At 41.4% G+C, this 26,978-nt stretch overlaps 2 protein-coding genes across 3 annotated transcripts in view; both read left to right on the forward strand.

The window, feature by feature from the left end:
- The window catches only part of parp4.1 (poly(ADP-ribose) polymerase family member 4, gene 1), a 116,142-nt gene extending 105,742 nt beyond the window's left edge, over nucleotides 1-10,400 (forward strand). Inside the window, exons 28-35 of the mRNA XM_031896231.1 lie at nucleotides 119-199; nucleotides 1,663-1,758; nucleotides 1,887-2,102; nucleotides 4,923-4,994; nucleotides 5,880-5,954; nucleotides 7,390-7,492; nucleotides 8,099-8,228; nucleotides 9,146-10,400. Of these exons, the coding sequence (XP_031752091.1) occupies nucleotides 119-199; nucleotides 1,663-1,758; nucleotides 1,887-2,102; nucleotides 4,923-4,994; nucleotides 5,880-5,954; nucleotides 7,390-7,492; nucleotides 8,099-8,228; nucleotides 9,146-9,338 (966 nt within the window). The 3' untranslated portion in view covers nucleotides 9,339-10,400. The remainder of the gene's footprint in view (nucleotides 1-118; nucleotides 200-1,662; nucleotides 1,759-1,886; nucleotides 2,103-4,922; nucleotides 4,995-5,879; nucleotides 5,955-7,389; nucleotides 7,493-8,098; nucleotides 8,229-9,145) is intronic.
- Nucleotides 1-26,978, forward strand: part of LOC101733406 (protein mono-ADP-ribosyltransferase PARP4) — a 100,988-nt gene that overhangs the window by 45,530 nt on the left and 28,480 nt on the right. Inside the window, exons 1-9 of one of the 2 annotated variants that reach the window (XM_004912072.4) lie at nucleotides 15,388-15,490; nucleotides 15,985-16,158; nucleotides 17,920-18,052; nucleotides 19,623-19,812; nucleotides 20,420-20,483; nucleotides 23,133-23,211; nucleotides 24,150-24,248; nucleotides 25,267-25,416; nucleotides 26,613-26,750. In XM_004912072.4, coding sequence (XP_004912129.1) covers nucleotides 17,927-18,052; nucleotides 19,623-19,812; nucleotides 20,420-20,483; nucleotides 23,133-23,211; nucleotides 24,150-24,248; nucleotides 25,267-25,416; nucleotides 26,613-26,750 — 846 coding nt within the window. In that variant the 5' untranslated portion in view covers nucleotides 15,388-15,490; nucleotides 15,985-16,158; nucleotides 17,920-17,926. Of the gene's footprint in view, nucleotides 1-15,387; nucleotides 15,491-15,984; nucleotides 16,159-17,919; nucleotides 18,053-19,622; nucleotides 19,813-20,419; nucleotides 20,484-23,132; nucleotides 23,212-24,149; nucleotides 24,249-25,266; nucleotides 25,417-26,612; nucleotides 26,751-26,978 lie in introns of those variants that run through there. The other variant, XM_031897276.1, reaches the window with a different exon arrangement.

The raw sequence follows: 26,978 nt of genomic DNA on the forward strand, positions 1-26,978 counted from the left end.
AGAGTAACAGGGCAACAACATCTGGTGGGGTGCAGTTTGGGCAGCACTGCTTATATTTTCACTCTAAGTAAAAGACTTTAGCTGCTGCTGTACATTTATGCTTGTGTTTTCCACACAGATGCTTCACAAAATGGCAGCCAATGCCATTATCAGGGATTATGAGGATGAAATCCTGCACCTAATCAAACAGAAGCATGAGGTTTGTTATGTTTTGCGTTTGACTTACAGCAATGTTAATGTTTATTCTTAAGTGTATTTTGTCAGTAGCAAAGGGTTTACAGGGGCCAATAGAAAGTTTCTCCAGACTGAATTAGCAGCTTATTAGCCTTTGTATGGGGCCCACCAATGGGCCTGCATGACTGAATCTGCCTGAACATTGCCCAGATATCAATCAGACAGGTTTGAAAATCCCGTTGGACGAGGAGTATATTTGTGCGTTATTGTGGTCTTCATCTGACAGCCTGTGTAGGCCCCGGTGTATGATCCAATTGTTGGCCCCGGGGCCAATAATTGTATCAGCCCCATTTTGGCCCTACTCCTGGGTGACCAAATCAGGCAGAGAGCCGCTTGTACAGCAACCAGGCAAAACAAGCAGATCAGGCAGTGTACAGCCAGCTTTACTGCTTTTAGCCATTAGTGATAGGTTAGGTAGTACCCTCAAACCAGTAGTAGTTCCTTGAAAGACCTCGAGGGCGGAGGGTTTTCTGGACTGATGTGGTGTCTTATTGAAAAAAACAATCTTTGACCACAGCTTGGTACTAAGAGCGGGGGCTTTAAGTGACAAGTAACATCAAAATAGTTCAAATATTTATTTTAATTGAAGACTACAGTGCTAAAATCTGAGCTATCAATCATATCTTGCCTGCCCCGCCTCTATGACTCAGGCAACTACTTTCACTTTCCATTCTGCATGTCCTAGATGTCACTACACTCCTCACATTCCCCCTCCCTTCTCACATATCCTGTATGTGGGCATGGCCATTAAGTCCCCCACTCTGGGGCACACAAGGCTTTTTGGCTGATACAAAACTTGCATTTATAACAGTGTTCACAAAATGGCACCTGCCTGTTGCTGTGATTGTGTAATTTCAAGACTGAAGGAAACACAATTTAAATGATTTATATAGTGTAAGTAAAGTGTATTATGCTCAATTAACTTGATAGAAAATGATGTAAAAGGATTTTAAATCATTTCTTAGCGTGAATAAATGTAATATATTCACAATATACTGTATGCAGCATAGTTATTCATTTATTAAGGAACAGCTAGATTAACCTAATTTATCCAGTAATATGCTCCTGGGGGAACCATGAGATGGGTGAGTTTGGAAGAATGCTTCTATTCATCCACTGAAAACATATTTCTTTTTATGGGCATCCTGAATGTAGAATGTAGAAATACAATGTTCTAAACACCTGTGTCTTTGCTCTGCTTTGAAGCTTCGAATTTGTCAAAGGCAGCCCTTCGCCTAACCTTGTGGCACAATTCCATAGGGTTTATTTCTATAGCTCCTGATTCCCCCATCCTGAGAAATAACCACCCACCAACTTTATTCTTCAGTGGTGGCCCTGGCTAGCACCCATTGTGTGAGGCAAGCAGTACTATGAATCATAACTGCGCTGCATCACATGACTAATATGTGTATTGTTTCCTACATGTAGATGAAAAAACACCAATTAAAGCCCTTTATTATTGGGCTCAGCAAGAAGTACTCACTTGTGAGTCAATGTACACGCTTTGTTGCTGAAGAAAAACAGGTGAGTGATGGAGACATTTTCAGAGTATATGGTTTTATTTATGTGTTTTCAGATTCACCTTTGTGCCCGGGAGGGGGGTCTTTGGAAAGCAAGGCAAGAAACTAACAGGAAATTCTTTTTTCGCTTAGGAGGAGCAGGAAAAGCAAGAGAACTGGGTGCAGAATGTGCAGGAAATGATATCTGCAATAGATGTTGATATTCTGCCCCACATGGACTGGGAAATTAAAAAACAGAAAACTCCTTGGCACAAAACTAGCCGCTATAAAAGAATAATGCAGGGACGTCGTAACTCTCAATCCAATGAGGAAAGCTCTGAAGAAAACAGTTCTGACCACAGTTCTGATGTAAGTACATCAAAAATTTAGTTTTTTTTAACAATAGCCATGGAACCTCTGCCCACTGTTTTAAAGGGGAACTAATGCTTATCTAAAGAAGTAGGGCAGAAATGTTGCACATCATGTTTTGGAGGTTTGTACCAGCCCAAGGCACCCACAGCCCTTTAGCAGGGAAGATCTGTGCCTCCAAATATGCCCCAGTAGCTCCCCATCTTCTTTTTTCTCATGTTCCGGGCTGCTGTCATTTACCTGAGCTTAGGGACTGACTCACAATATACTGTATATATAGATTATAAATGTCACAGTATAAGGCTGATGAGTAATTATTACAAATAATTACAACATGGCAGTTTTGAAATCAGTGCACTTAGCATCAGAATTTACTTATTAGTCCTGTAGCATCAGCTTATATGGCAGACAAACCTAATTTTCTGCTTGGTAATTTGCTATGACCCCTAAGCTCCGCTTCTCAACAGCTGCCCAGAGTGCACTGAGCATGTGCAGTGTCACTGACACTCCTAATAAAATCAAAGATAGGGAGCTCCTGTGACAAGTCTGAAGGCCTGTATCATTGCTGCTATAGAGATGCTAAACCTTTAGGCTTGTGTTCAGTATATAAAATATATAAAATATTTCATAAAATATTTCATTTTCATTTTTTCCTATATTCATTTTTAGGGTTTCGTTCTTCTCAAAAGGTCAGTTTTGAGGTAAAGGCCTGGTCAATGGGAATGTCATGGAAACTATTGCATTATATGCAGATTACAAACTAATCTTCCTAGAAAATCCTCACAAGTTCTTCTTGAAGACCCTCAATCTGATCAACCAACACACGGCATATTCTGGCCTTAAAATTAACTGGTAGAAATCCATGATATTTTCCATTGACCTGCTTCCACACCCCTCAGCAGCCCAAATATCTTGCTATACTACCTCTCTGCAAAACTTCCTGATAATCCCACCACTTTTCATGAAGCTGCAAGCTCTTTTGAGGTGCTTAAAAGTCTTCTTTACAGGGGAAATAAAACACTATTTCACTTTTGGAAACCACTGTCCCAGTTCCATGGTCTCCTAGCTCAACCCACTACCTCTTTCTTTCGTAACTTATATGAAAAAATGACCTATAGATTACTATGACCCTTAAATATTTGCCAAATATTCTTAAACCTGCCTATGACTATGAGGTAAGATCAGGGGCGCTGCTGGCCAAATGGGTGCCCTAAGCAGAAATTTACTTTTGTGCCCCCTCCCCCAAATATTACGGAAGTAAAAATAAAATAATAAAAAAAAAACCTACTATAGGGGCCCCACACACAGTGCCCCCAATAGCCCCCATAGACAATGCCCCCATAGTAAGTGCCCCCAATAGCCCCCATAGATTGATTGAACTATCCGGGACAGCGGGATGCGCTATAAAAACCGACGGGACAGTGTTGGGGGGTATGTTATAATATATAAAAATGTTTTTTTTTTGGAGCAGCTGGGATGGTGCCCCCCTGGGAGTTGGTGCCCTAATCAGACTGAGTACTCTGCTTATAGGGAGCGGCGGCCCTGGGTAAGATGCTCCAGTTCTGATATTTACATAGAACTTTTGTAACCCCCATCAGCCTCACAAGATGAACCTGCAGTTCCAGAGGAATGTCTCAGATGCAACCACGCTTCCACCACATTTCTCCATATGGTTTTGTCCTGCCCTACGATTCAAACATTTTGGCTGAAAGCTACTGGTACCATTTCTCGATCCCTTGCCTTGCCCATTCCTTTAAACCCCTGTACTCTACTATTGAGCTGGGCCAAGGATGTCTCTCCATTCCATGCTGAATGGATCCTGATACGCATTACTATTAATTACAAAAAAAATTACCACTAACTGGAAGTCCAAACCCTCCCCCAATGCTCTTCATGGATACATTTGGTGAATAGCAACATTACATACTTGCAAAGAGGCTGCTTAAATTTCACTAGTTTGGACCCTATGGATTGAGAAACATTGTCCCATGCTGGTGGATCCAAATAATGTGTATGCTCATTATCCTCATGATATCATGACATGCTTTGTTTATTCTTATTATGACTTAATTTAATTGTTTTACTAGGTTACTTTAGTTGGTTTATTGACACAGGAACCAGAGACTTCTTCTGGAGCAGTCCACCATGTTTTTGCAGCTCCCCTGTCGTGCTCTCCTTGTGCATAATGATGTTGATGTTGATTGCTGAGTGTGTCTCCTGTCTTTGTTAAGTAAAAATCAATGTTAATGTTAAAGGGGATGTTCACCTTCAGACAATAGTCTTAATTTGAACAGCCCCTGTGAGAGAATTTTTTTTTTTTGTAAATCACCTTTGTTATATAAAATGTGTAGTTTTGAAGAGACAGACCAGGATCAGTGCTGCTAAGCTCTCACCAACCTCTCTCTGCTCTCTCAGTAGTGGATTTCCCAGACCAGGACTTGACAGGCAGCCAAAAAAGTTGCTACTGAACTGGTTACTATACATGTCTTTTCTCTCCTGCTTCATTTGCACATCTTTCATACCAAGATTTAACCAGTGGGATCAATGAAATGCAAACAAAGCAGGAGAGGGGAGGCATGTAACCAGTTTAGTGTCAACTTCCTGTTTGGGCAGAACGCAAGTTGGTGTTGGTGAACCCTTCAGAACAGAGAGGAGAAAGCCTGTCAGCAGCACTGATCCTGGTCTGCAGCTTAAACAATATAGATGATTTACAAAAATATTTTTTCTTCCAGGTGATGTTATGTTATTTCATACAGCATGCCCTCCATGGAAATATGTATTAAAGCTTCACATATAAGCTCTAACATCAATACATTTTAGGGTGAAGAAGGATCTGACCCAGTGCCTCCTAATTCCGCGACTGAAAAGTCTGATGCAGCACCTCCTACACAGGTACCATTACCTCTCTCTAGCAGCTGCTTAACTGCTTCTCCCCAACTCAAAAATCAAACTCATACAGTGCCTAGTACCGTCCATAATGTGCTTGGGTCTCAAGATGAACCGGGGGTTAAAAGCTTGGCAGTAGAATTGCATGGGAATACAGGGAAGGCACATGATGAGCCCACCTCACCATAGGTACCTTAATACTTATTTGCAGTAACTGGGATATATCATTACTGCAGGTAATGTATGCTGACATGATATCAAGAAGCACTATTATAAAAAGCACTATTATAAAAACTATAAACACATATATATATATATATATATATATATATATATAAACAGGAGCCACCGGCACTCACATTTAAGGAAGCTTGTTATGCCTGGGTGCAGTCTTCAAGTAGTAGCGAATAAGGAAACATTGGCTGCTCACACAGGTCTTATGATGATAAGGAAAGTTTTATTGCCAATGGAGAACTAACGTTTTGGCTGTAGCTCCAGCCTTTCTCAAAGTTTGAGAAATATATATATATATATATATATATACTGTATATAAAACGTCATGTAAAGCAAGTCATTTTCCTGCAATTAATCCAGATCGCCATGACAAAATGTATTTTACTTGTGGTTATCCAAAGTGAGGGGCAAGGCAATTAATGGGAAATTTGTCGCCTGTAGTAGTGCAGATTTACTGTGGCGACAAATCTCCCCATGTGCTGTCGCCCTTAAATGGTTACTGATTAGCACTGGTTCAGGTGCTGTATCAATATGAATGGGAAGCAGCAGTGGTAGGTTTGGGAGTTCCTGTGTGACAGGAAAATACCAGTCAAAAAGTTTTTATTGCAACTATTTTCATAATATATGTACTGTAACTCAGATATATTTTTGTTACAGATTTCTTCATTGTCCCATAAAGAAAAAGTGACAAAATGCCCATCTTTCTCTTCACTGTCTGCTCTACAGTGTGAGGTAATGTGTTTTTATTCTGTCTTTGTTTCTGCAGTATATTTATGTGAGTCTGCACACTCTGAGAAGGAGTCAGTGATAATATGTCATAGTGAAATTTCTCTACCTAAACAAAAATCTATCTTTCGTATATTCATTTTGTTGTGAACGTGAATAAAGTAGAAAATGTTTATCGCGGGTATATAACTCCCGCCCAGCCCTATGTGTTTGGGAGATTCTCCCGGTTGCTTTGGATTATAAGAAACTCGTCTAGGTGTCTAGGAAAAAATCTTATTTGTCATACCCAGCAAAGGAGCCAAACAAACCAAAAAAAGTAATGTGCAATGCTGGCTTGGTTGGGGAGGTCTCTGGAAAGATTAGTCAGTCTTGAATTGTTTCTGAAGGTGTCAAGACAGAGGTAAAATGCTGTTGAAAACGAGTGCATGTAGCCCAACCATTGACTGATTCGGTTATGCAGCTTGTACTGTATGTTTATGATTTAAGGCTAATGTCAGACGTGGCATTTAGTGTATATTTTCAGCAAGCCGAAAATAGCGCCATACGCCTCCTACCTGTGCCTGCACCCGAATGAATGAACGAACGCCTCCTACATGTGCCTGCTCTGGTGCAGGTACATGTAGCTGATATCCGCCGAAGATATGAAGTCTCGTGTTTTTTCACAGATATCAGCTACATGGGCCTGCACCAGAGCGTATTCCATTCATTCTGGTGCAGGCACAGAGAGGAGCATATGGTGCTATTTTCGGCAAGCGATTTTCGGCTTGCTGAAAATATACACTAAATGCCAAGTCATTAGCCTTAGGATCCACACTTGTGCTTGTGAAATTGCCACCAATATGTCCATTTAACTGACAGGCCAAGTGATTAAATAGCCAGATGGGTCTGACTTTGTGCACTCATGTTCTGCACACTCTAACGGGGTCAGCAATCATTTAGATCTTCTGTTGTGAGAAAACGGCTCATCTTATTGCATTGCATATGGAATGTTTTTAATTATCGTTAAGAACTGGCCACCTCTTCATCAAATCTTTATCCTGAAGGGACAAGCTCTGTAAGAGTGAGGGTGCTACCATAAAATAAATGCAAAGACAAGAGAGTCTATGTCAAAGTCATCCCCAGTCTGGCCAGTCCTACACTCACTTTAATCTGATGCATTAAGAATTCTACTGCTTCTTTATACAGGGACAGGGACTGAGTTTTACCTGCAACTTACTTGCTGTCAAGGTTAAAACCCAGAAATGGTTGCCCTTTTTATTGGCCACTGCTGGGATCGCCTGACTGTAGCTGGGAAGAGCTGCAAACTGTAGAACTTGGTATTTTTTCAGTGGAAATGCACCATATGGCACCTGTATTGTGGTTTAATATGCAACAGAGCAACTTATTTATATGGCTTTATACACAAAGAACTATGAACAATTGCTCTATGTTTTTTCCCCAGGAGGGATACTGGCAGCTGAATGAAGCTCTCGGATCATTGATAAACATTGATGTCAATTACTTGTGCAATGAGTTTTTAGTTAAAAATGGTATCCAGTCCCTTGGTAAGTCATTTGCTTGCATTGCATTAATAGCTTTTTACAGCATCTTAACCACAAACCCACCCTCTGTGGAAGATGTTTGCTTTATATTTACTATGCATGTGGGGCGTTTCCTTTGCTGGAATATTTCAGCTGGCGGAGAAGTGCCTGATACCACCCCGGCTGTCCTCCGTTAACTGCATTGTAACCGCCCATGCACCTTAAAACTAACGGGTCCTGAGACTTTCCACAATGGTCACAAAATGAATAACACCAACACATGGTACTGGTTATAGTATGTAATATAAGAAAAATACGTTAGCAATGACAAAGGAGCACTATGCACATTCTATCAGCTACTCACCCTCTTTCCCTCTCACACGCATATGCATATATGGAGCCTGGAGTCTCTCTCCCCTCCTCAGTAGCAAGTTCTCCCCAGTTCTCTGCCAGACACTTCTCTTGAAGGTTCGTTCTTGGGGACCCCTAGCTGACTGTTAGGGAAATGCATTTGCCAGGCATCATGCTTCCTCTGTTGACCAAATGTTCACTCTGAGTGAATACATTGAGCAATCACTGTTCTGGTTATTTTGGTTAAATGAATTCATATGAACTTGTTTTATATTTTAGGGAGCAAAGGAAGGGAAGAGGTTCCAAAACTCATTGCCACACTCTTGGTGCTGCAAGTAATCCGCACTAATAACTTGCAGGGGATAAAATGTAAGAGTTTGGTGTCACTGGATGAGCCCTCCGGCACCAGGTAACCCTTTCCACGTCTTTCCATTATACATTTATGACACATTTTCAGTGGTCTTACAGTTATTTGTATATACAGTATATATATTATTTCTATTGAAAGCAGTGTTTGTATGTCCCCTTTTTATTATCTGGTTTAATGTACAATTTAGTGTATACAAGTTCCAACATTTAAAACAGTGTCCTAGAAGCCAGCTTCTATGCATTAAAGTGGAAGTTTGTTAAAGAGCCCCACCCAACACAGAAACCCTAATAAACTTATCACTGTAATCTGTTCCTTCAAAAAGTCGGAATAAATACCATTTTTATATGCTGAAATCCAGCTGCAAAACAGTTTTCTGCATCATTTGAAATCCTGGCAGGGGAGGAGGGACTAAAACGTTGATGTTACAAATTGTAACAACTTCTCCACAGCTTACAGACAGTATGCAGGAACTACATTACCCACAATGCATTGCACTGTGATGTTACTTTCCTTAATGACGCCATGTGTGCAGGGAATTGTGGGATTGGGAGGATGCAGGCTGAGGACAGGCGACTACTGTTACATTTTATTTTAATGCCAAAGTAGCCAGCCAGATCAGCAGGGAACAGGGGGCGGGGCTTAGGGAACTGTTCCAAACCATATTATTACATTAAACATCACGAAAAGGCTGCATATTTTGAATTGACGTATATTGCAAAGTTGCTTGAAATTGTGTTTTCTTTTCAAACAGCTTAGGTTGTGTTTGGGTGGAGTTCCCCTTTAATAAATAATAATTCATTCTGGCCAGTCAGATGAAATGAACAGCAGGTGGCACATTTAGGATGACAGGCAGAATATGCATTTCAGTTGGGCTTAGCAGAGCAATTTTACATTCATACTGGTAATACTAGTGTGTGTAACCTATTAATTATTATTATTAATGTGCTTTTACACAGCCAGTTCCACCAGGCAACTGAGAGAGCCATGGAATGGGTGAGAAAGAGAGACAGTCAGTATCCTGGCATCTGCAATCGACTCGGCTTGGGCAAAGACTGGGAATCTGCCACCCGGAAGTTATTATCCATTGATCCCGTGGATCCTTCCTCTGATCTTTATCCTGCTGTGAGCAGAGACAGATCCAACAGTTAACTTTAATCTTTATTACTGTTTGTGGTGGGGTTTGGCCACATCCAGTACCCTATACAGCACTCATGGTCAAACTCGCTTCTATATTCTGTCTCATCATGTATCAAACATTTCCTGTTAATTAAATATAATAAGTTTACATATTTAATGCAAATAATCACTTTTGATGAACGGTAAAAGCTATGCACAGGGTACCTCTGGCAGGAAAGCAGGCATTGAACCTTTTCTGCCAGTCAGAGATTAACATTACCGCCTGATTTGTTCCAGAAGTGGAGAGGTGTTGGCTGAGCTGAGACCCTCCTCAATTTTTGGAGCGCTTATTGCACTAGTTTGTGTAAGGGTAGTGCCTCACCAGGCGGACTATCTGCCTTCAGTTAAAAACAGGCCGAGAATCTGATGTTGTGCTCCTAACAGCTTCCTGATGTGCCTGGAGCCGCTGCGTTGGCCGGGGCGCTGGCATGCAAAGTGGATTTTGGGCGGAAACTCTTGAGTGTGCATTTTAGCACTGAAATCTGCTCCATGTGCCTCCACCCGGGCTGACGCAGTGGTTCAGGGTGCAGGCACATCAGAAAGATATTATGAGTATAGGGGTGGATCCGCAGGTAAATGCAGGCCGGGACTCTGCCTGATATGGCACTAGCCTTAGGGAAGCAGAACAGAACAGTCCAAGTGCCTTCCTGCTGCTGTTAGATACAGCCCATACAGCACTATCACTGTAACTGGCTTTTCCTAAACAAGCAGCCTGTATTTATATTCCTGCTCATAAGCTTTATTCTGGTGGGGTAAATCCACCCGCTGCTCTTACTAATCTTTGAAAAGTCAGTTTTCTTTGTAGCTTTAATAGAAGCTTGATTCTAATATATTGCCTAATGCAAAAGAGTAAGCTAGGTCCATAAAAAGGAAAGTACAACAATATTGCCACAGTGGCTAACAATAAAATGGCTTTTTATCCTGTTGTGATATATAAAGATCTCATATGGCTATTGTTGCAAGCCCAAATTAATAGCTGGACTAGATGTGCCCATGTCCCATGTCTACCCAATAAATGTAACATGGTGAAATTGCCTGAGTGTTTCATTTTATTGATATACTACATTAAAGAAACATACAAACATTAACAGAAGATATAGCACTATATTACTGTTTAATGGTATTTGATTCCCCACACACCGCTGGGTTGTGCAGCTTGGTATTTAGCTTCCGCTATGTACTGTATAATTTATCAGTGATCTTTAGGGATGGGACATTTTCTATAACTCTGCCTGTGGGCAGTGCTGAACTCTAAGGGGCAACCTCATGACAAAATGTAGAAAAAGGGATTTTCCCCCAATTAAGCCAGATCATTACACTAAGGGGTATATTTATGATGCTGTGTAAAAAGTGGTGTGAAGGATTAAGGGTGATGATGTAACTGGCCTGCCCCCAACGTCACCAACCTGTCCAACGATTAAAATACAGATAGCAACGCTAGTTAGGCCACTTTACCTAAGCTTACGGCATACTTCCCAACTGTCCCGATTTTCGTGGGACAGTCCATCTTTTGACAGCTCAACCTACAGTCCTGGATTCTTACTGAAAAGTCCCTCATTTCCCTTTGATCTCCTGCACTGAAGCTAAAAAAGATACAAATTTAATTAAGGCTAATGTCAGACTAGGCGTATGGCGTATGAAAAACTCTTGCTGAAAATATACACCATACGCCCGGTCTGACAGTAGCCCAAGGCTAATGCCAGACAAGGCGTAGAGCTGATATTTTCGGTAAGCGGAAAAACACCGAAAATTCTGCCCTACGCCTCCTACTTGTGCCTGCACCCGAGCGTATCTCATTCATTCGGGTGCAGGCACATGTGGGAGGCGTAGGGCGGAATTTTCAGCCCTACGCCTCGTCTGGCATTAGCCTAAAAGTAGCATTTGGCAAAGAGCCCAGAAATCTTAATGAGCGTCACCTGCACTTAGAAACATTGTTTCTCACTTTTAATTAAATAATTAGCTTTTGGCAGAGCCCAGAAAAACTTAACAAGCCCCCCTTGCATGAGATACATTGTAAGGCAAAAGCAGAAAAGCGCTTGCTGAAAATACCGCCCTACGTGTCTCGCATTTTTGTGTATTTCGGCTACATGTAGGAAGTGTAGGGCGGAATTTTCAGCAAGCGCTTTTCCGCTTGCTGAAAATATCCACCCTATGTCTCGTCTGCCATCAGCCTAAAGGTGGCCACACACGTGGCGATTTCCGAAAGATCGTACAATCGGCCACTAACCGTTCAGGGCTGAAACGGCAGATAAGGAAGTAGAAACAATAGGATTTCTACCTCCTTCTGCCTATTCAGCCCTGACGGCAGATTTTGATCAGGCGCCTTCTACGGCACCCGATCAAAATCTTTTAACCTGGCCGATCGGCGAGTCGTCCGATATCAGCAGCCTCCTTCGATATCGGTCGACTCGCCGACGAAACAAGGATATTATCGGTGCGTGTATGGCCAGCTTGACTAATAAGCTAAACAGGTCTCTTGAGGGGACTGAGACTTGAAGCTTAAAGGGCAATTTCACCTTTTTCAGCAAAACTGTAATAACACATAAAACAGGACCCCAAAACCCCCAGAAAGGTGTTCAAACTTTAAATAACCTGCCAAATTTAGTCAAATGAGAGTGGTATTTAGGGGGTGTGGGTGCAAAAATGGGCATGGTCAAAAAAATCGCTGTGCTGTGCGGGCCATTTATTTTTGTCCCTCTTTTCGTTTTCAAAATGTTGGGAGGTATGGCTTAGGGACAGACTCACCATACAACAAAGAAAGTTCCACCAGCACACCCTTACCTCCTCCAACGGTTCTTACTCGGTGCACAGCCCAGAGAGACCGGCACAACGAGTGAAATGCAAGCGGGGCTTAGACCCTGCGTGTTTATTCAAAAAATAGCAGCAACGTTTTGGGGGTGTACCCTTTCATCAGGCATGACAGTATATGTATGAAATAAATTTCCAAATACAGTGGCTTGCAAAAGTATTCGGCCCCCTTGAACTTTTCCACATTTTGTCACATTACAGCCACAAACATGAATCAATTTTATTGGAATTCCACGTGAAAGACCAATACAAAGTGGTGTACATGTGAGAAGTGGAACGAAAATCATACATGATTCCAAACATTTTTTACAAATAAATAACTGCAAAGTGGGGTGTGCGTAATTATTCAGCCCCCTGAGTCAATACTTTGTAGAACCACCTTTTGCTGCAATTCCAGCTGCCAGTCTTTTAGGGTATGTCTCTACCAGCTTTGCACATCTACAGACTGAAATCCTTGCCCATTCTTCTTTGCAAAACAGCTCCAGCTCAGTCAGATTAGATGGACAGCGTTTGGGAACAGCAGTTTTCAGATCTTGCCACAGATTCTCGATTGGATTTAGATCTGGACTTTGACTGGGCCATTCTAACACATGGATATGTTTTGTTTTAAACCATTCCATTGTTGCCCTGGCTTTATGTTTAGGGTCGTTGTCCTGCTGGAAGGTGAACCTCCGCCCCAGTCTCAAGTCTTTTGCAGACTCCAAGAGGTTTTCTTCCAAGATTGCCCTGTATTTGGCTCCATCCATCTTCCCATTAACTCTGACCAGCTTCCCTGTCCCTGCTGAAGAGAAGCACCCCCAGAGCATGATGCTGCCCCCCCATATGTGGCAGTGGGGATGGTGTGTTCAGAGTGATGTGCAGTGTTAGTTTTTCGCCACACATAGCGTTTTGCATTTTGGCCAAAAAGTTCCATTTTGGTCTCATCTGACCAGAGCACCTTCTTCCACATGTTTGCTGTGTCCCCCACATGGCTTGTGGCAAACTGCAAACGGGACTTCTTATGGTTTTCTGTTAACAATGGCTTTCTTCTTGCCACTCTTCCATAAAGGCCAACTTTGTGCAGTGCACGACTAATAGTTGTCCTATGGACAGATTCCCCCACCTGAGCTGTAGATCTCTGCAGCTCCCCCAGAGTCACCATGGGCCTCTTGGCTGCATTTCTGATCAGCGCTCTCCTTGTTCGGCCTGTGAGTTTAGGTGGATGGCCTTGTCTTGGTAGGTTTACAGTTGTGCCATACTCCTTCCATTTCTGAATGATCGCTTGAACAGTGCTCCGTGGGATGTTCAAGGCTTTGGAAATCTTTTTGTAGCCTAAGCCTGCTTAAAATTTCTCAATAACTTTATCCCTGACCTGTCTGGTGTGTTCTTTGGACTTCATGGTGTTGTTGCTCCCAATATTCTCTTAGACAACCTCTGAGGCCGTCACAGAGCAGCTGTATTTGTACTGACATTAGATTACACACAGGTGCACTCTATTTAGTCATTAGCACTCATCAGGCAATGTCTATGGGCAACTGACTGCACTCAGACCAAAGGGGGCTGAATAATTACGCACACCCCACACCCACACCCCACCCCACCCCAGTTATTTATTTGTAAAAAATGTTTGGAATCATGTATGATTTTCCTTCCACTTCTCACGTGTACACCACTTTGTATTGGTCTTTCACGTGGAATTCCAATAAAATTGATTCATGTTTGTGGCTGTAATGTGACAAAATGTGGAAAAGTTAAAGGCGGCCGAATACTTTTGCAAGCCACTGTACAAGGCTGATTAGTAATGAATTCCGATTCCCATTACATGGCAGCATTCTGCATCAGAAACTGATTTATAATCAGCCACGTAGCACTAGTCTGTGACTTCACTTTGTTATAGGGGATCTACACCCAAGAAAATGAATTGATGAAAGTGATTCTCTGAGTGCTTTTGCTGTTCACAGTCATTGTCTGGTTTTAGTGTTTTCTGAGATAGTAGCAGTTTTAGACAATACCAATCTCAATGGCTCTCACTGAAGCAGCAACTCTATGGTTAACAGGCTAAAGGAAGTGCATAGACAGCTTGCGTGTCTGTGAAAAGTGAAGGTTTAGTTCTCCTTTGGAAATGAACAAATCTTTAATTTTCACTGACAACCATTTCTCTAATTGTAAACATTTAATGTATTTTCTTTCTTTCACCTTTTTAAAGGTCTCAACTGGCTGTTCGGATTTAAACCTTAGAAAACCAGAACAATAATCTGGCCAATAAATTACAAAAAAGAATGTAATACTAAGATACAGTGATTTTTTTCTATTAACACGGCTTAATTATCATCAAGTACAGTTAATTATCTATTATTACAGAAAGAAAATTGCAAATCAGTTAAAAATTAGGAATTGTTGTTCTAAATTAGCACAGCAGTGTTTCAGAGCTGTCTGGATAACTGGTTTCTGTATAATCAGGGGCAGGCCAAGCTGACAAGGCGCCCTAGGCAACCCGGTCGGACACCCGCATGCGCGCCAAAGCACAAGCGAGGGGGGGGGGGCGCGATTCGAACGGTCATTGTCTCCACCGCTAATGACAAGCGGCGGGGGCAATGACAGAGGAAGATTACTAGGGGTAGGCAGGAGAGGCTCCTGCCTGGCGCCCCCCAATCGTTGCGCCCCTGTGTATGATAGATCCAAAACCTTTTAATGAAGGCATCATCAGGCAGAATATAGGTAGAGCTAGGGCTGCCACCTCCCTGGTTTTGACATTCCAGTTCTTCTATGTCAGTGGTTCTCAACCTGTGGGTCGGGAACCATTTGGAGGTCGAACAACCCTTTCACAGGGGTCGCCTAAGACCATCGGAAAACACATATTTCTGATGGTCTGAGGTATTATTTTATGGTTGGGGGTCACCACAACATGAGGAACTGTATTAAAGGGTCGCGGCATTAGGAACGTTGGGAACCACTGTTCTAAGGGTTGTCCGGTTCAAAACTTTCTGTCAAGTTTAAACCAATGAGAAAACTGGACAGAAACAGAGCCATTTGTTCCTATGTAATGCAATAACCCTGCCCCAGCATGACTGCCCCACCCTCTATGCCATCAGCTCTGCCCCTTTTTTGTTCAGGTTTAGTCACTGGCAAAGGTGGCAACCCTAGGTGCCGGTATATGTTTAACAGTTCACGTTTATTGTAGAATTTTCCCTCAGTCCCTCACTGTGAAGCTTCCTGCTCCTCCCTATTACTGGTTCAGCCAATCCCGTCTCTCTCTGTGTCCTACTCTGCAGCTTCTGCCCCTCCCCTTCCAAGTGAAGCCAGGCTGGGACACAGGCAGTGTTTGTATCGGGAGAAAGGTATTGGCCCCTGTACTGTCTGTGTGTGTGGGTGTATAGATATATATATATATAATATATAGAGTCTTCTGTGTTGCACACGCAGAAATATGAAGAGAAACTTTAAAAGTTAATGAATTGCATTATATTGCCTCATGAACTTACCCACCCCATTCATCAGTTTGTTACTAAATGTGGAAATGATTGAACATCAACAAACTTGGCTAATCCTGTAGGCTGTGAGGGTTAATGTGACGGCGCTAAATGATAGTTGGTTTGGCTGTGAGACTGCTTGGGGGATTAATCCTCTGTAGGGTGACCAGATCACTTGAAAATGTAGGGACATGTTTAAAAATCCATCTAGCAGGGCTGAACTGATTGCCCTGCAACATGTATCCTGGGCTGGAAACTCACTCCTGTTGCAGGGGGCTGGTGGATGGGAGTTGAGGGACTGGGGAGTCAATTCTGCAAAATTATTCTTTATGGTTTTTTTTTTTTTTGTGAATTATTCTCAGGACCAGAACTAAGGAAGACCAGGGGCCCTTAAAAATGCAGGAAGGCTGAAGCCCCAATGTGAGGAGAAAGAAAGTACAGAAATAAAAGATGTCTGAGCCGTGTCCGACCACAACCACAACTCCCTGCATTACTTAACAGGGCTAAAATCTCCCTCTGCCCTGCCCCTGGCAAAGGTAAACAACTCAGGTGTCATTCTCTATAACTGTGTGCCGCACGCTGCAGATAAATTAAAGGGGAATTTTTACTTACGTACAAACTGTGTTTATTCTTGAACATCTGCAGCTTATATGTGATTTTTATATTGTATTATAATTCTCTATCTGTCATCGAGGGTCCTTACACAAGGGCAATTGAAATGCAGGTTTGAACTCTATTACCCATGGGTAAATTGTGCTCCCTGAGGACGACAACATTCCTGAAAATACCGTGCCATTGCCCTGGATGGAAATCACTTGGGTATGTCACTCAGATCACTCAAATGCCTGCTGATGCGCTTTCACACAATTACAGTAATCGAGTGACAGACCTGCAGGAATTTTCATTTAGGGCAATGGCAAGGTATTCTCAGGAGTTTTGTTACCCACAGGGAGCACTATTTACCTGCGGGTGACAGAGAGATTCCAGCTCACACTGATATAAAGCAGAACCATAAAATCCTCGTGCTGCATGGGTAATCAGCAATTAATACAGATGCAAGTGGCAGTCTCCATTTCAATCCCTGAATAGTGCACCTGTCCAGGTCATTGGCACAGAAATTAATGTGGGCAATTTCAAAGTTTATATCACCTGCCTAATGAGCTGGACATAACTTGGGCAAGAAAACACCCTGGGACCTGGTTACTAATGAGCAGTGCTGCTGCCCCTCACTGGTTCATATGAAATCCTTATGGGCCATGTCACCCAAATGACTAAATGAATCAAGATACACAGTGTCCCCTTGGTCACATTGTGCAACCCCAATTTAAATGACTCATTAAAGAGAGTAATCAAGTAGCTCCTCCCATTCAGGAAGTCCAGTGGTGCAAAAACCAAGGGCACATCACTTGCACCTCTCTCATTACTCTGTTGCCTCCTGGAAGCCATTAAAACAGCGATTTCAGCTGGAAGGTAAGATTACAGAAAGACATTTAGCAAAATATTGACAAGTTTAATGCCTTGACGGACTGGGTGACTTGCACTTCTATGATTTTCTGAAATAACACTCTTTTGGAAAACCATCTATTATGATACACGACCTTTAATTTTCGGTCTTCCCACCCTTATCCTGCCGAGTCAAAACATTTTTTCTGCCAGATGGCACACCTTGTATTTCATTGTACAGACATATTTGACTTTATTTCTATCGGCCTCATTTGTGGACTTTGAGTCCGGCTGACTTCTTTGGCAGGGATGCAGTTGGCTCAGTACATGTAAGTCTCAGGCTAAAGGGAAAGAAATAGATCCCACTTTAAGATCTAAATTCTTAAACCGGAATTGTGCCAAAAATACTTTTTGTCTATTATTTTAATTAGGAATATTGATGTTTTTGTTATTTCTTGCACTAAGCAGGACAAAACGTAAAGTAAAGTTGCATTCTACTTCCTGGTTTGTACAAGCTCAACCAAAACAAATGGGCTGCCCACTGAGAAGACCTCTGTATAAACAAGACCTCTCCCTTCCCCCAGCTACAGTCTGTTAGGCTATGAGATAAGGAGCAGATCAATATACAGATGATTCTCAGTGGACTGATGATTTATTTTGTTTGTGCTCTTATGCGTGTGAGGATCTAGTAGGGAGTAGAAAGCTGAACTGCAGTTGGATCTGTTTAAATAAAATACATTTCAGACATCATTTTATCTCGGTTCAATCAGTGTTTCATTGCACTAGCTTGTCTATCTCTGTAGTAGTTTTTGCTTTGATATATTTCATTTAATAGAAAATATTTTTATATTTAGGGTGACAATGGGTGTCTTTGAAGATTGTGTGTTCTTCCTTAAAGTCAACAACTTATTCATTAAAGAGAAGGGAACACTGCAGAGCTCAATAACTTCAAATGGAGGAGTTATATCCTTTATACTGAATCAAAAGGTAAGGTTATATTAGGTGATAAAGCATAAATCATTTCCAGGGCATATTAAAGGAGAACCCTGGCTTCTGAAACAACATTTACTAAAGAGCCCCACAAAACACAGAAACCACTAATATACCTATCACTGTAATCTGTTCCTTCAAAAAGTATGAATAAATTCAATATTTATATGCTGAAATCCAGCTGCAAAACAGTTCTTCTCTTTCTGTGTCATTTAAAATCCTGGCAGGGGAGGAGGGACTAAAACACTGATGTTACAAATTGTAACAACTTCTCTACAGCTTACAGACAGTATGACGGAACTACATAACCCGCAATGCATTGCATTGTGATGTTCCTTTCCTTATTGAAATTACGTGTGCAGGGAATTGTGGGATTGGGAGGAGGCAGGCTGAAGGCAGGCTGAGGACAGTCGACTACTGTTACATTTTATTTGAGTCTCAAAGTAGTCGGCCAGATCCGCCGGGGAACATGGGGCCGGGCTTAGGCAAATGTTCCAAACCATATTATTTAATTAAGAATCATGAAAAGGCTGCTTATTTTCTTAACTGATTTATATTGTAAAGTTGCTTGAAATTATGTTTACTTTTAAAAAACCTGAAGTTGTGTTTGGGTGGAGTTTCCCTTTAAGCTTATAACACAAATCCATTAACCTATGTCATATGGTATTTGCTTGGAATCATTCAGAATGATACCCTAGATCACTGCAGTTCAACTATCGGCCCACGGGCCCCCTCTGTGTGGCCCCCACCTGTCTGGCTGCTGTCACTGCTTACCTTTGTGTAAGATTTCAATGGTATCAGTACTGAGATTAACTGGCCCCTGCATTGTTCACATCTCATATTCAGGCTGTAAGTATGGCAGACACAGGCAGCATATGGTAAGCAGAGTATAGCACACACAGGCAGGGTAGGGCAGGCAGAGTATGGCACACACAGGCAGCATAGGGTAGGCAGAGTATGGCACACACAAGCAGCATAGGGCAGGCAGAGTATGGCACACACAGGCAGCATAGATCAGGCAGAGTATGGCACACACAAGCAGCATAGGGCAGGCAGAGTATGGCACACACAGGCAGCATAGGGCAGGCAGAGTAGGGCACACACAGGCAGGGTAGGGCAGGCAGAGTATGGTACACACATGCAGCATAGGGCAGGCAGAGTATGGCACACAGGCAGGGTAGGGCAGGCAGAGTATGGCACACACAGGCAGGGTGGGGAAGGCAGAGTATGGCACACACAGGCAGCATAGAGCAGGCAGAGTATGGCACACACAAGCAGCATAGGGCAGGCAGAGTATGGCACACACAGGCAGCATAGGGTAGGCAGAGTAGGGCACACACAGGCAGTATAGAGCAGGCAGAGTATGGCACACATAAGCAGCATAGGGCAGGGAGGGTATGGCACACACAGGCAGCATAGGGCAGGCAGAGTATGGCGCGCACACACACGCAGCATAGGGCAAGCAGAGTATGGCACACACAGGCAGCATAAGACACACACTGTAGATGCCTTTTTGCTGATGACTTTCTTTCACCTCTGTATATTGTGAACGTTCCTTGTATTTTAGTGCACTCATGTGTTGGTGGATTCCATTGACTCTCTAAGTGATTCCCAACTGAAAACTGTTCAAAAGCATCAGATTCTAATTGTGGGTGCTGATTATGTGCGGAAATGTTTAGAGAAGCAGAGTCTGATTAAAGATTATCAATATCCAAATGATGTCCCACCGAGTGAGAAACAAGCACAAAGGTTGCAAGGTAAGAGTATCCTTTTTTTCTTTGGATTAATTGTGTTTTGTGGGTTATGAACGATGAACTATAATCTTGATGTGGCCATTTCTTTGAATGACTGAGATGAAATGATATCAAATGATTTTAAAGTTAGTGTCACAGTTTCATAATTTTAGCTTTATATTTCATTATGTACTGTACATGTAGATTGTTACCTGTTACCCTTGGGTCCCCAGATGTTGCCCCAGGTGTTAAGAGTCAATACATTCTTGTACTAAAACATCAAGCGACCCAAGTTTAGGAAACACAGGCAAAGACAAATATGTCAATAATAAAATGTCACTGTTTCATTTTCTGTTGTTACATGGAGATATATGTGACTATAAAGAACATTCAACCATATGGTGTAGCATTGTTTAACCCTAAAAAACAAAGCCATTTGCTCTGGTTGTGCCTGCATGTAAAACTGGAATTACTCATCACTTGCCTGTGCCTAAAGATTCTGTTAATTTTGGTATTTGCCCGCACCATTTTGTAATCGAATTCCAATTACACCAGCCCCTTACAACATCTACTAATCCAGTATATAATCAAATTATCTAATAATAATGCAAATAACACTTTATTCCAACAGATCATGAGAATACTTGGTACCCAATCACAGGAACAAGGGAAAACAAGAATGAATTACAGCACAGGTGATTATATGTCAATAACTAGGGGGTTTTACACTTTGCAACTGACTGCTGGAATGCAGTTTCCTGATGACGAGTTGAATATTATTGTCATTTTAGGGGGAAGACACATGGAGCTGCTAGTAGCAGCTACGTACTTTTCACAGCTACTAAAATACAAAATGCTGATCATTTAAAGATAATTGGTTGTGTGTATGTTTTGAGCAGAGGCAACTCTCATTATTATCTATGGAAGGGTATTTTCTGGAGTTTAGTAGCCATCAAAAAGTAGCACCTACTAGTAGCTCTGTGTGTCTTTACCCTTAGGGCAGTGACACACGCTGTGCTGCGATTTGCCCAAGTCGCCCGAAGTTTCCTCTCAAGGCGACTTCGGTGACTTCGGCAAATCGTGGCGCCACGTATGCCATCCCATCAGCGATTTACATTCTAGCCGGTGGGATGGCATTGCGGGGAGATTAGACGTCCCTGACAACGGAGATTTGTTGCGGCGACACTAATCTCCCTGTGTACCCCTGCCCTTAAGCTACAGTATGTAAGGCTTGTCACTTTATGAATTGCCTCCTATTTATAGTTACTAGTGGTACAAAAGGAGGAGCAGCACTTATTTGTGCTCACTTTGTGCAACACAGACACAGGGCACATGGATGTATTTGATTTGAATTTTACATTTGTATGAGAGATGGTATGGGGTGAGCAATGTGCCTGTGACAGGCCAACCAAGGTGACACCAGCCGGACACTAAAAAGCACACGGGGTGTAGAAATGGTGTAGAAATGTATATTATACTATATTATAGTCTTGTAACTGTTTTCTGTAACTGGAAGAATGAGTGGCAACAGGATTGAAGATCTCAGACTCAAGAGCATTAGAGCCCTAGAGCAACAAATAGCAACACTACGGTTGACAATCTCGAGAGGAGTCTCTTGCTCCCTGAGCAGTAGCTAGTGCGGTCAGATAGTTTGTGGGAAGAAGAACAGCAGCAGAATGATGAGCCAGTCAGCTGGGTGACAGTTAGAAAATCTAGTGTGGGGAAAAGGAAAACGGAGGCTCAGGTCAGAGCCAGTATTACAAATTTGTAATAACTATGCAATCTGCCCCCAGCCCGCCACCAAACCACCCCTTTACCCCGCTCCTAGCTTTCATACTTTGCAAATGTCCAGCTTGATGGCGCGCCTCTTCCTTCTTGACGTCATGACCCCAGCCCTTGAAGTCACTACCTGCCCCTTTATAAACCCAGCCCCGGCTGGTAAAGAACCTCTGAAATGGTGGCAACTCTAAACCACTTACAGAGACCCACTAGCCCCTGTGTTTATTACTCCACTTAAAGAGACCCCACTAACTCCTAGGTTTATTACTCCACTTAAAGAGACCCCACTAACTCCTGTGTTTATAACCCTACTTATAGAGACCCCTATAACTCCCAGGTTTATAACCCTACTTATAGAGACCCCACTAACTCCTCTGTTTACAATCCTACTTAAAGAGACCCCACTAACCCCCGTGTTTATAACCCTACTTAAAGAGACCCCACTAACTCCTCTGTTTACAATCCTACTTAAAGAGACCCCACTAACTACTGTGTTTATAACCCTACTTATAGAGACCCCACTAACTACTGTGTTTATAACCCTACTTATAGAGACCCCACTAACCCCCGTGTTTATAACCCTACTAATAGAGACCCCACTAACCCCCGTGTTTATAACCCTACTTAAAGATACCCCACTAGCTCTCTTCACCTCTTGTATCGGCTATTGATTGCTTTATATGTTACTCTGTATGTCCAGTGTATGAAACCCTCTTATTGTACAGCGCTGCGGAATATGTTGGCGCTTTATAAATACATGTTAACAATAACTCCTGTGTTTATAACCCTACTTATAGAGACCCCACTAACTCCTCTGTTTACAATCCTACTTAAAGAGACCCCACTAACTCCCGTGTTTATAACCCTACTTAAAGAGACCCCACTAACTCCTCTGTTTACAATCCTACTTAAAGAGACCCCACTAACTACTGTGTTTATAACCCTACTTATAGAGACCCCACTAACTACTGTGTTTATAACCCTACTTATAGAGACCCCACTAACCCCCGTGTTTATAACCCTACTAATAGAGACCCCACTAACCCCCGTGTTTATAACCCTACTTAAAGATACCCCACTAGCTCTCTTCACCTCTTGTATCGGCTATTGATTGCTTTATATGTTACTCTGTATGTCCAGTGTATGAAACCCTCTTATTGTACAGCGCTGCGGAATATGTTGGCGCTTTATAAATACATGTTAACAATAACTCCTGTGTTTATAACCCTACTTATAGAGACCCCACTAACTCCTGTGTTTATAACTCCACTTAGAGAGACCCATTAACTCCCTTGTTAACCAAATTAGTCAACCAAACTTTGTTATTTAGCAAAAACTTTGGAAAAAATGAAACCACAACAATTAAATAAAAGCCTCTTACTTTAAATAGCAGTTATTAAAATATACTTTTGATTTGCTTTGTTCCAGTTGCTTTAACCAATCACTAGCCTTGAATATTGCATAAATATATTATTCCACTCTTTCAGCATTTTAAAGCAAGAGGTGACTATTATGTTTCAGTAATTTGTGTCACTGACACTGGTTTTAATCTGTACATGTGACAGGGATTATAGTGACGATGACGAAAATATCATCACTGAACCTCCCAAAACCAAAGTGTTAAAATACTGTTTCCTTCAAAAAGTAAGTGAATGAGTTGTTGTTACACGTTCTCGTGTGCATTAATCACAATTGTGTAATTAAAGCAAAATCATTGGGATTATTGTACAAATATGAATAATTATATCAATAGGGAGGATGAGCCATATTAAATAACTGACACGGTAAAGAGACATACAGTCTCATACACAGACTTAATTGCCCCCAGTTGCCATATTAGTTTGCTTGACTTTGCCTAACAATAATATTTGAAAAGTATATCAGCCAATCAAATCATCTGTTTTCTAAAATCCTGTCTAACCCTATAATGTGTTTTTAACCAATAAAATGAACTGTTACTTATAGGAGGTTTTTGAAATAGTCTTATTACAAACCACCCCCCATCGGTAATATTGGTAGGTAATCTATACCAAAAACTCTGCACTTTATTCTATGTTTGATAACCTCATCCTTGGGTGATTAAACCACTCACTAGGGGACATATATCATCTTGAGGTACAACTAATACATGTAATTGTTCAAAAGACAAAGATGACTTCTATGCATTGTATTCACTCCAGGCAAGCAAGTCATATGTGCATATATATTGGGCATATTGTGCATATATATTGGGTATATAAGTGCATTTTGGGCCAGATACAAGTAAGTGAGAAAAGGGTTTATTATGTGAAAACTTATGGATGAGATTCAATTTGGCATGCAATTCAATTAAGAAAAATCTAATTGCTTATCATATCAAAACTGTGTCTATGGGAAAATACTGAAACTGAATGCGAAGAAACATTTTTTCTCTTCAAATTGAATCTTGCCCATAAGTTTTCATGTAATAAACCATGAGATAACTTTTTCTCACTGAACTGAATCTGGTCATTGTGTTACATATCCCTTTCTGGCTGACTGACCAGCCTTTTGCTAATGCACAAAAACAGGCAAATAGTTTACAACTTCAGTTGCTTTTACAGGGACCACAAGTGGCTGTTTTTGAGCTGTTGTGCTTTCCAGATCCATCATCTTTTCCATTCAGAATATCTACAATAATCTGCCAATCCAAAGGACCTGAGGTAACAGGATCTGTGTGTATGGAAATAATTCAATTCATGAATAGCATGAAATATCAGATAACACAACCTACATGTATAAAAACACTGTTATAAACTAAGAGGAATGGTTTGTCTTTGAATCATACAGTCAGCGCCGGATTTGTGTTCCGTGCGCCCCTAGGCCACCCCCCCCCCAGAGGCGCATGGAACACAAATCCAGCGCTGAGTGTGCAATGATCAGCCTTGGTATGGATTAGCTTATTTTATTCAAAATTGCTCCGTATGGGGGCAAAATTTTAAAATCCGGGCCTGCATACAGTATACAGGTATGGGACCTGTTATCTGGTTTTCCGGATAATGATCTTTCCGTAATTTCAATTTCATACCTTAAGTCAACTAAACCATCATCTAAACATGAATTAAGCCCAGTAGAATTGTTTTGCCTCCAATAAGGATTGATTATTATCTTAATTATCTTAGTTGGGATCAATTACAAGGTACTGTTTTATTATTACAGAGAAAAGGGAATCATTTAACCATTAAATAAACCCAATAGGGCTGTTCTGCCCCCAATAAGGGGTAATTATATCTTAGTTGGGATCAAGTACAGGTACTGTTTTATTATTGCAGAGAAAAGGGAATCATTTAACCATGAAATAAACCCAATAGGGCTGTTCTGCCCCCAATAAGGGGTAATTATATCTTAGTTGGGATCAAGTACAGGTACTGTTTTATTATTACAGAGAAAAGGGAATCATTTAACCATTAAATAAACCCAATAGGGCTGTTCTGCCCCCAATAAGGGGTAATTGTATCTTAGTTGGGATCAATTACAAGGTACTGTTTTATTATTACAGAGAAAAGGGAATCATTTAACGATGAAATTTTAAAAGTTCTGAATTATTTGATTGAGATGGACTTCCCATAATTCTGAACTCTCTGGATAACAGGTTACGAGATGATGGCTCCCATACCTGTACTTACCATATCTTATTATCTCTACTTGTTCATATAACAGGGTGCAACTTTTTTTTTGCAGAGTGACTGCTGCTTTCAGTTCGAAGACAATAGTGAGTTGGCTTGTCAGAAGTATGACCAATGCATTGAAGATTTAAAAAAGGATGGCTACAAGATATTAAAAACCATTCCAAAGGATATTGTCCGATTCACATCAGAGTCACTGCAGATGGTGATGTGTTTATTTTAAGCTATATATTGTTGAGGAGAATGATGCTTAATTAAAAACTTTACACCTGGGAAATAGCCTAGGGAGGCACAGAGCAAATTTAAATTTGAAATTGTTCACATTTGAGTTAACCTTATATTCAAAGACAATATGCAATTGGTCTTCACTTTTTTATTATTTGTGTTTTAATTATTTTACTTTTTGTTCAGCAGCTGTCCAGTTTGGAATTTCTGCAGTTATCTGGTTGCTAGGGATCAAATTACCTTAGAAACCAGGCAGTGGTTTGAATAACAAACTGGAATATGAATAGGAGAGGACCTGAACAGAAAGATAAATAATAAAAAAATAACAATAACAAAAATATTGTAGCCTCACAAAGGAATAGTTGCTTGGCTGCTGGGGTCAGTGATCCCCATTTGGAAGTTGGAAAGAGTCAGAAGAAGAAGGCAAAATAATTTAAAAAAACTATTAAAAAAATAAATAATAAAGACAAATTTAAAAGTTGCTTAGACTTGGGCATTCTGTAACATTCTAAATATATATATTTAATGTACTGCTACTAGAACTATAGCAAGGTGACTAATGAATATATATCAATCTGTAGCCTTGTCCCGAGTAAAGCAAGTCCATTTGACCAATTTCGAGCAATTCTGGTTTTATGCATGCCTGATAATACTATTGGGCCATAAGGAGCCCTTCTCGGGGCTCATCATTTCAGCTTATGTAGAGCCAGGAAAGTTGGTTGACAAATCAAGCATGTTGAGTAAGGAGCCCCTGTCCTAATTTGCACACAGAGGGATTCCTGGGAGGGAAACCCAGTTTGAACCGTGAAATTTCCATTGTTTTATAGGACACCCTATAGGTTAAAACTCTGCCGCTGGTTTTAAAGCACATCAGTAACTAAAAGGTTTTCTGATCAGCACAGGTAGAGCCAGGGAAACTATATGAAAAGCATTTTGAGTGAGGAGACCATGCCCTTAATTGCATGTAAAGCAGTGTTAGCGCTTAGAGAATCATCCAACACTGGCAGCCACATTGGCAAAGAGGAACATAAGCCATTCGGCCCATTTCTTATTCCACCTACAAAGCTGCTTTTACAACTCGACAGATTTGACACACCGGCCAGTGTCCTATAAACAGGCAAAAATAAAGTTACTTTGTCTTTTATATCATTAACATGATTTGTGTTCATTCAGTAGGCGTTACTGAGAGACAACATCATTCTGCCCAGAATTTCACTGGATGTCGGGTATTTTGTGGAATCAGTTTGGACTGAGGCTCTCACTCATTTGGACCAGATCCTCTCCTGTCCAGTAAACAACATCAGTCTCAGTGATGTGAGTTGTGCACACAACTAAACGTGGTCCCTCTTATCCTGCTGTTTCTTTCGGTAAAGCTGGCCATACACGTTAAGATTTTTAAAAGATCCTTTCGTTATCATAGGACCGAGCTTATCCTGAAAAGATCGTTCAAAAGTATGGTTTGCCCATCAATAAAAACGACCATTTCAAGCGATTTCTACCTGCTTGGTCCTGCATACAATTGGATGAAAAATTGCTAGCTGT

This window comes from Xenopus tropicalis, chromosome 2 (assembly GCF_000004195.4).
Source record: "Xenopus tropicalis strain Nigerian chromosome 2, UCB_Xtro_10.0, whole genome shotgun sequence".
NCBI lineage: Eukaryota > Metazoa > Chordata > Amphibia > Anura > Pipidae > Xenopus > Xenopus tropicalis.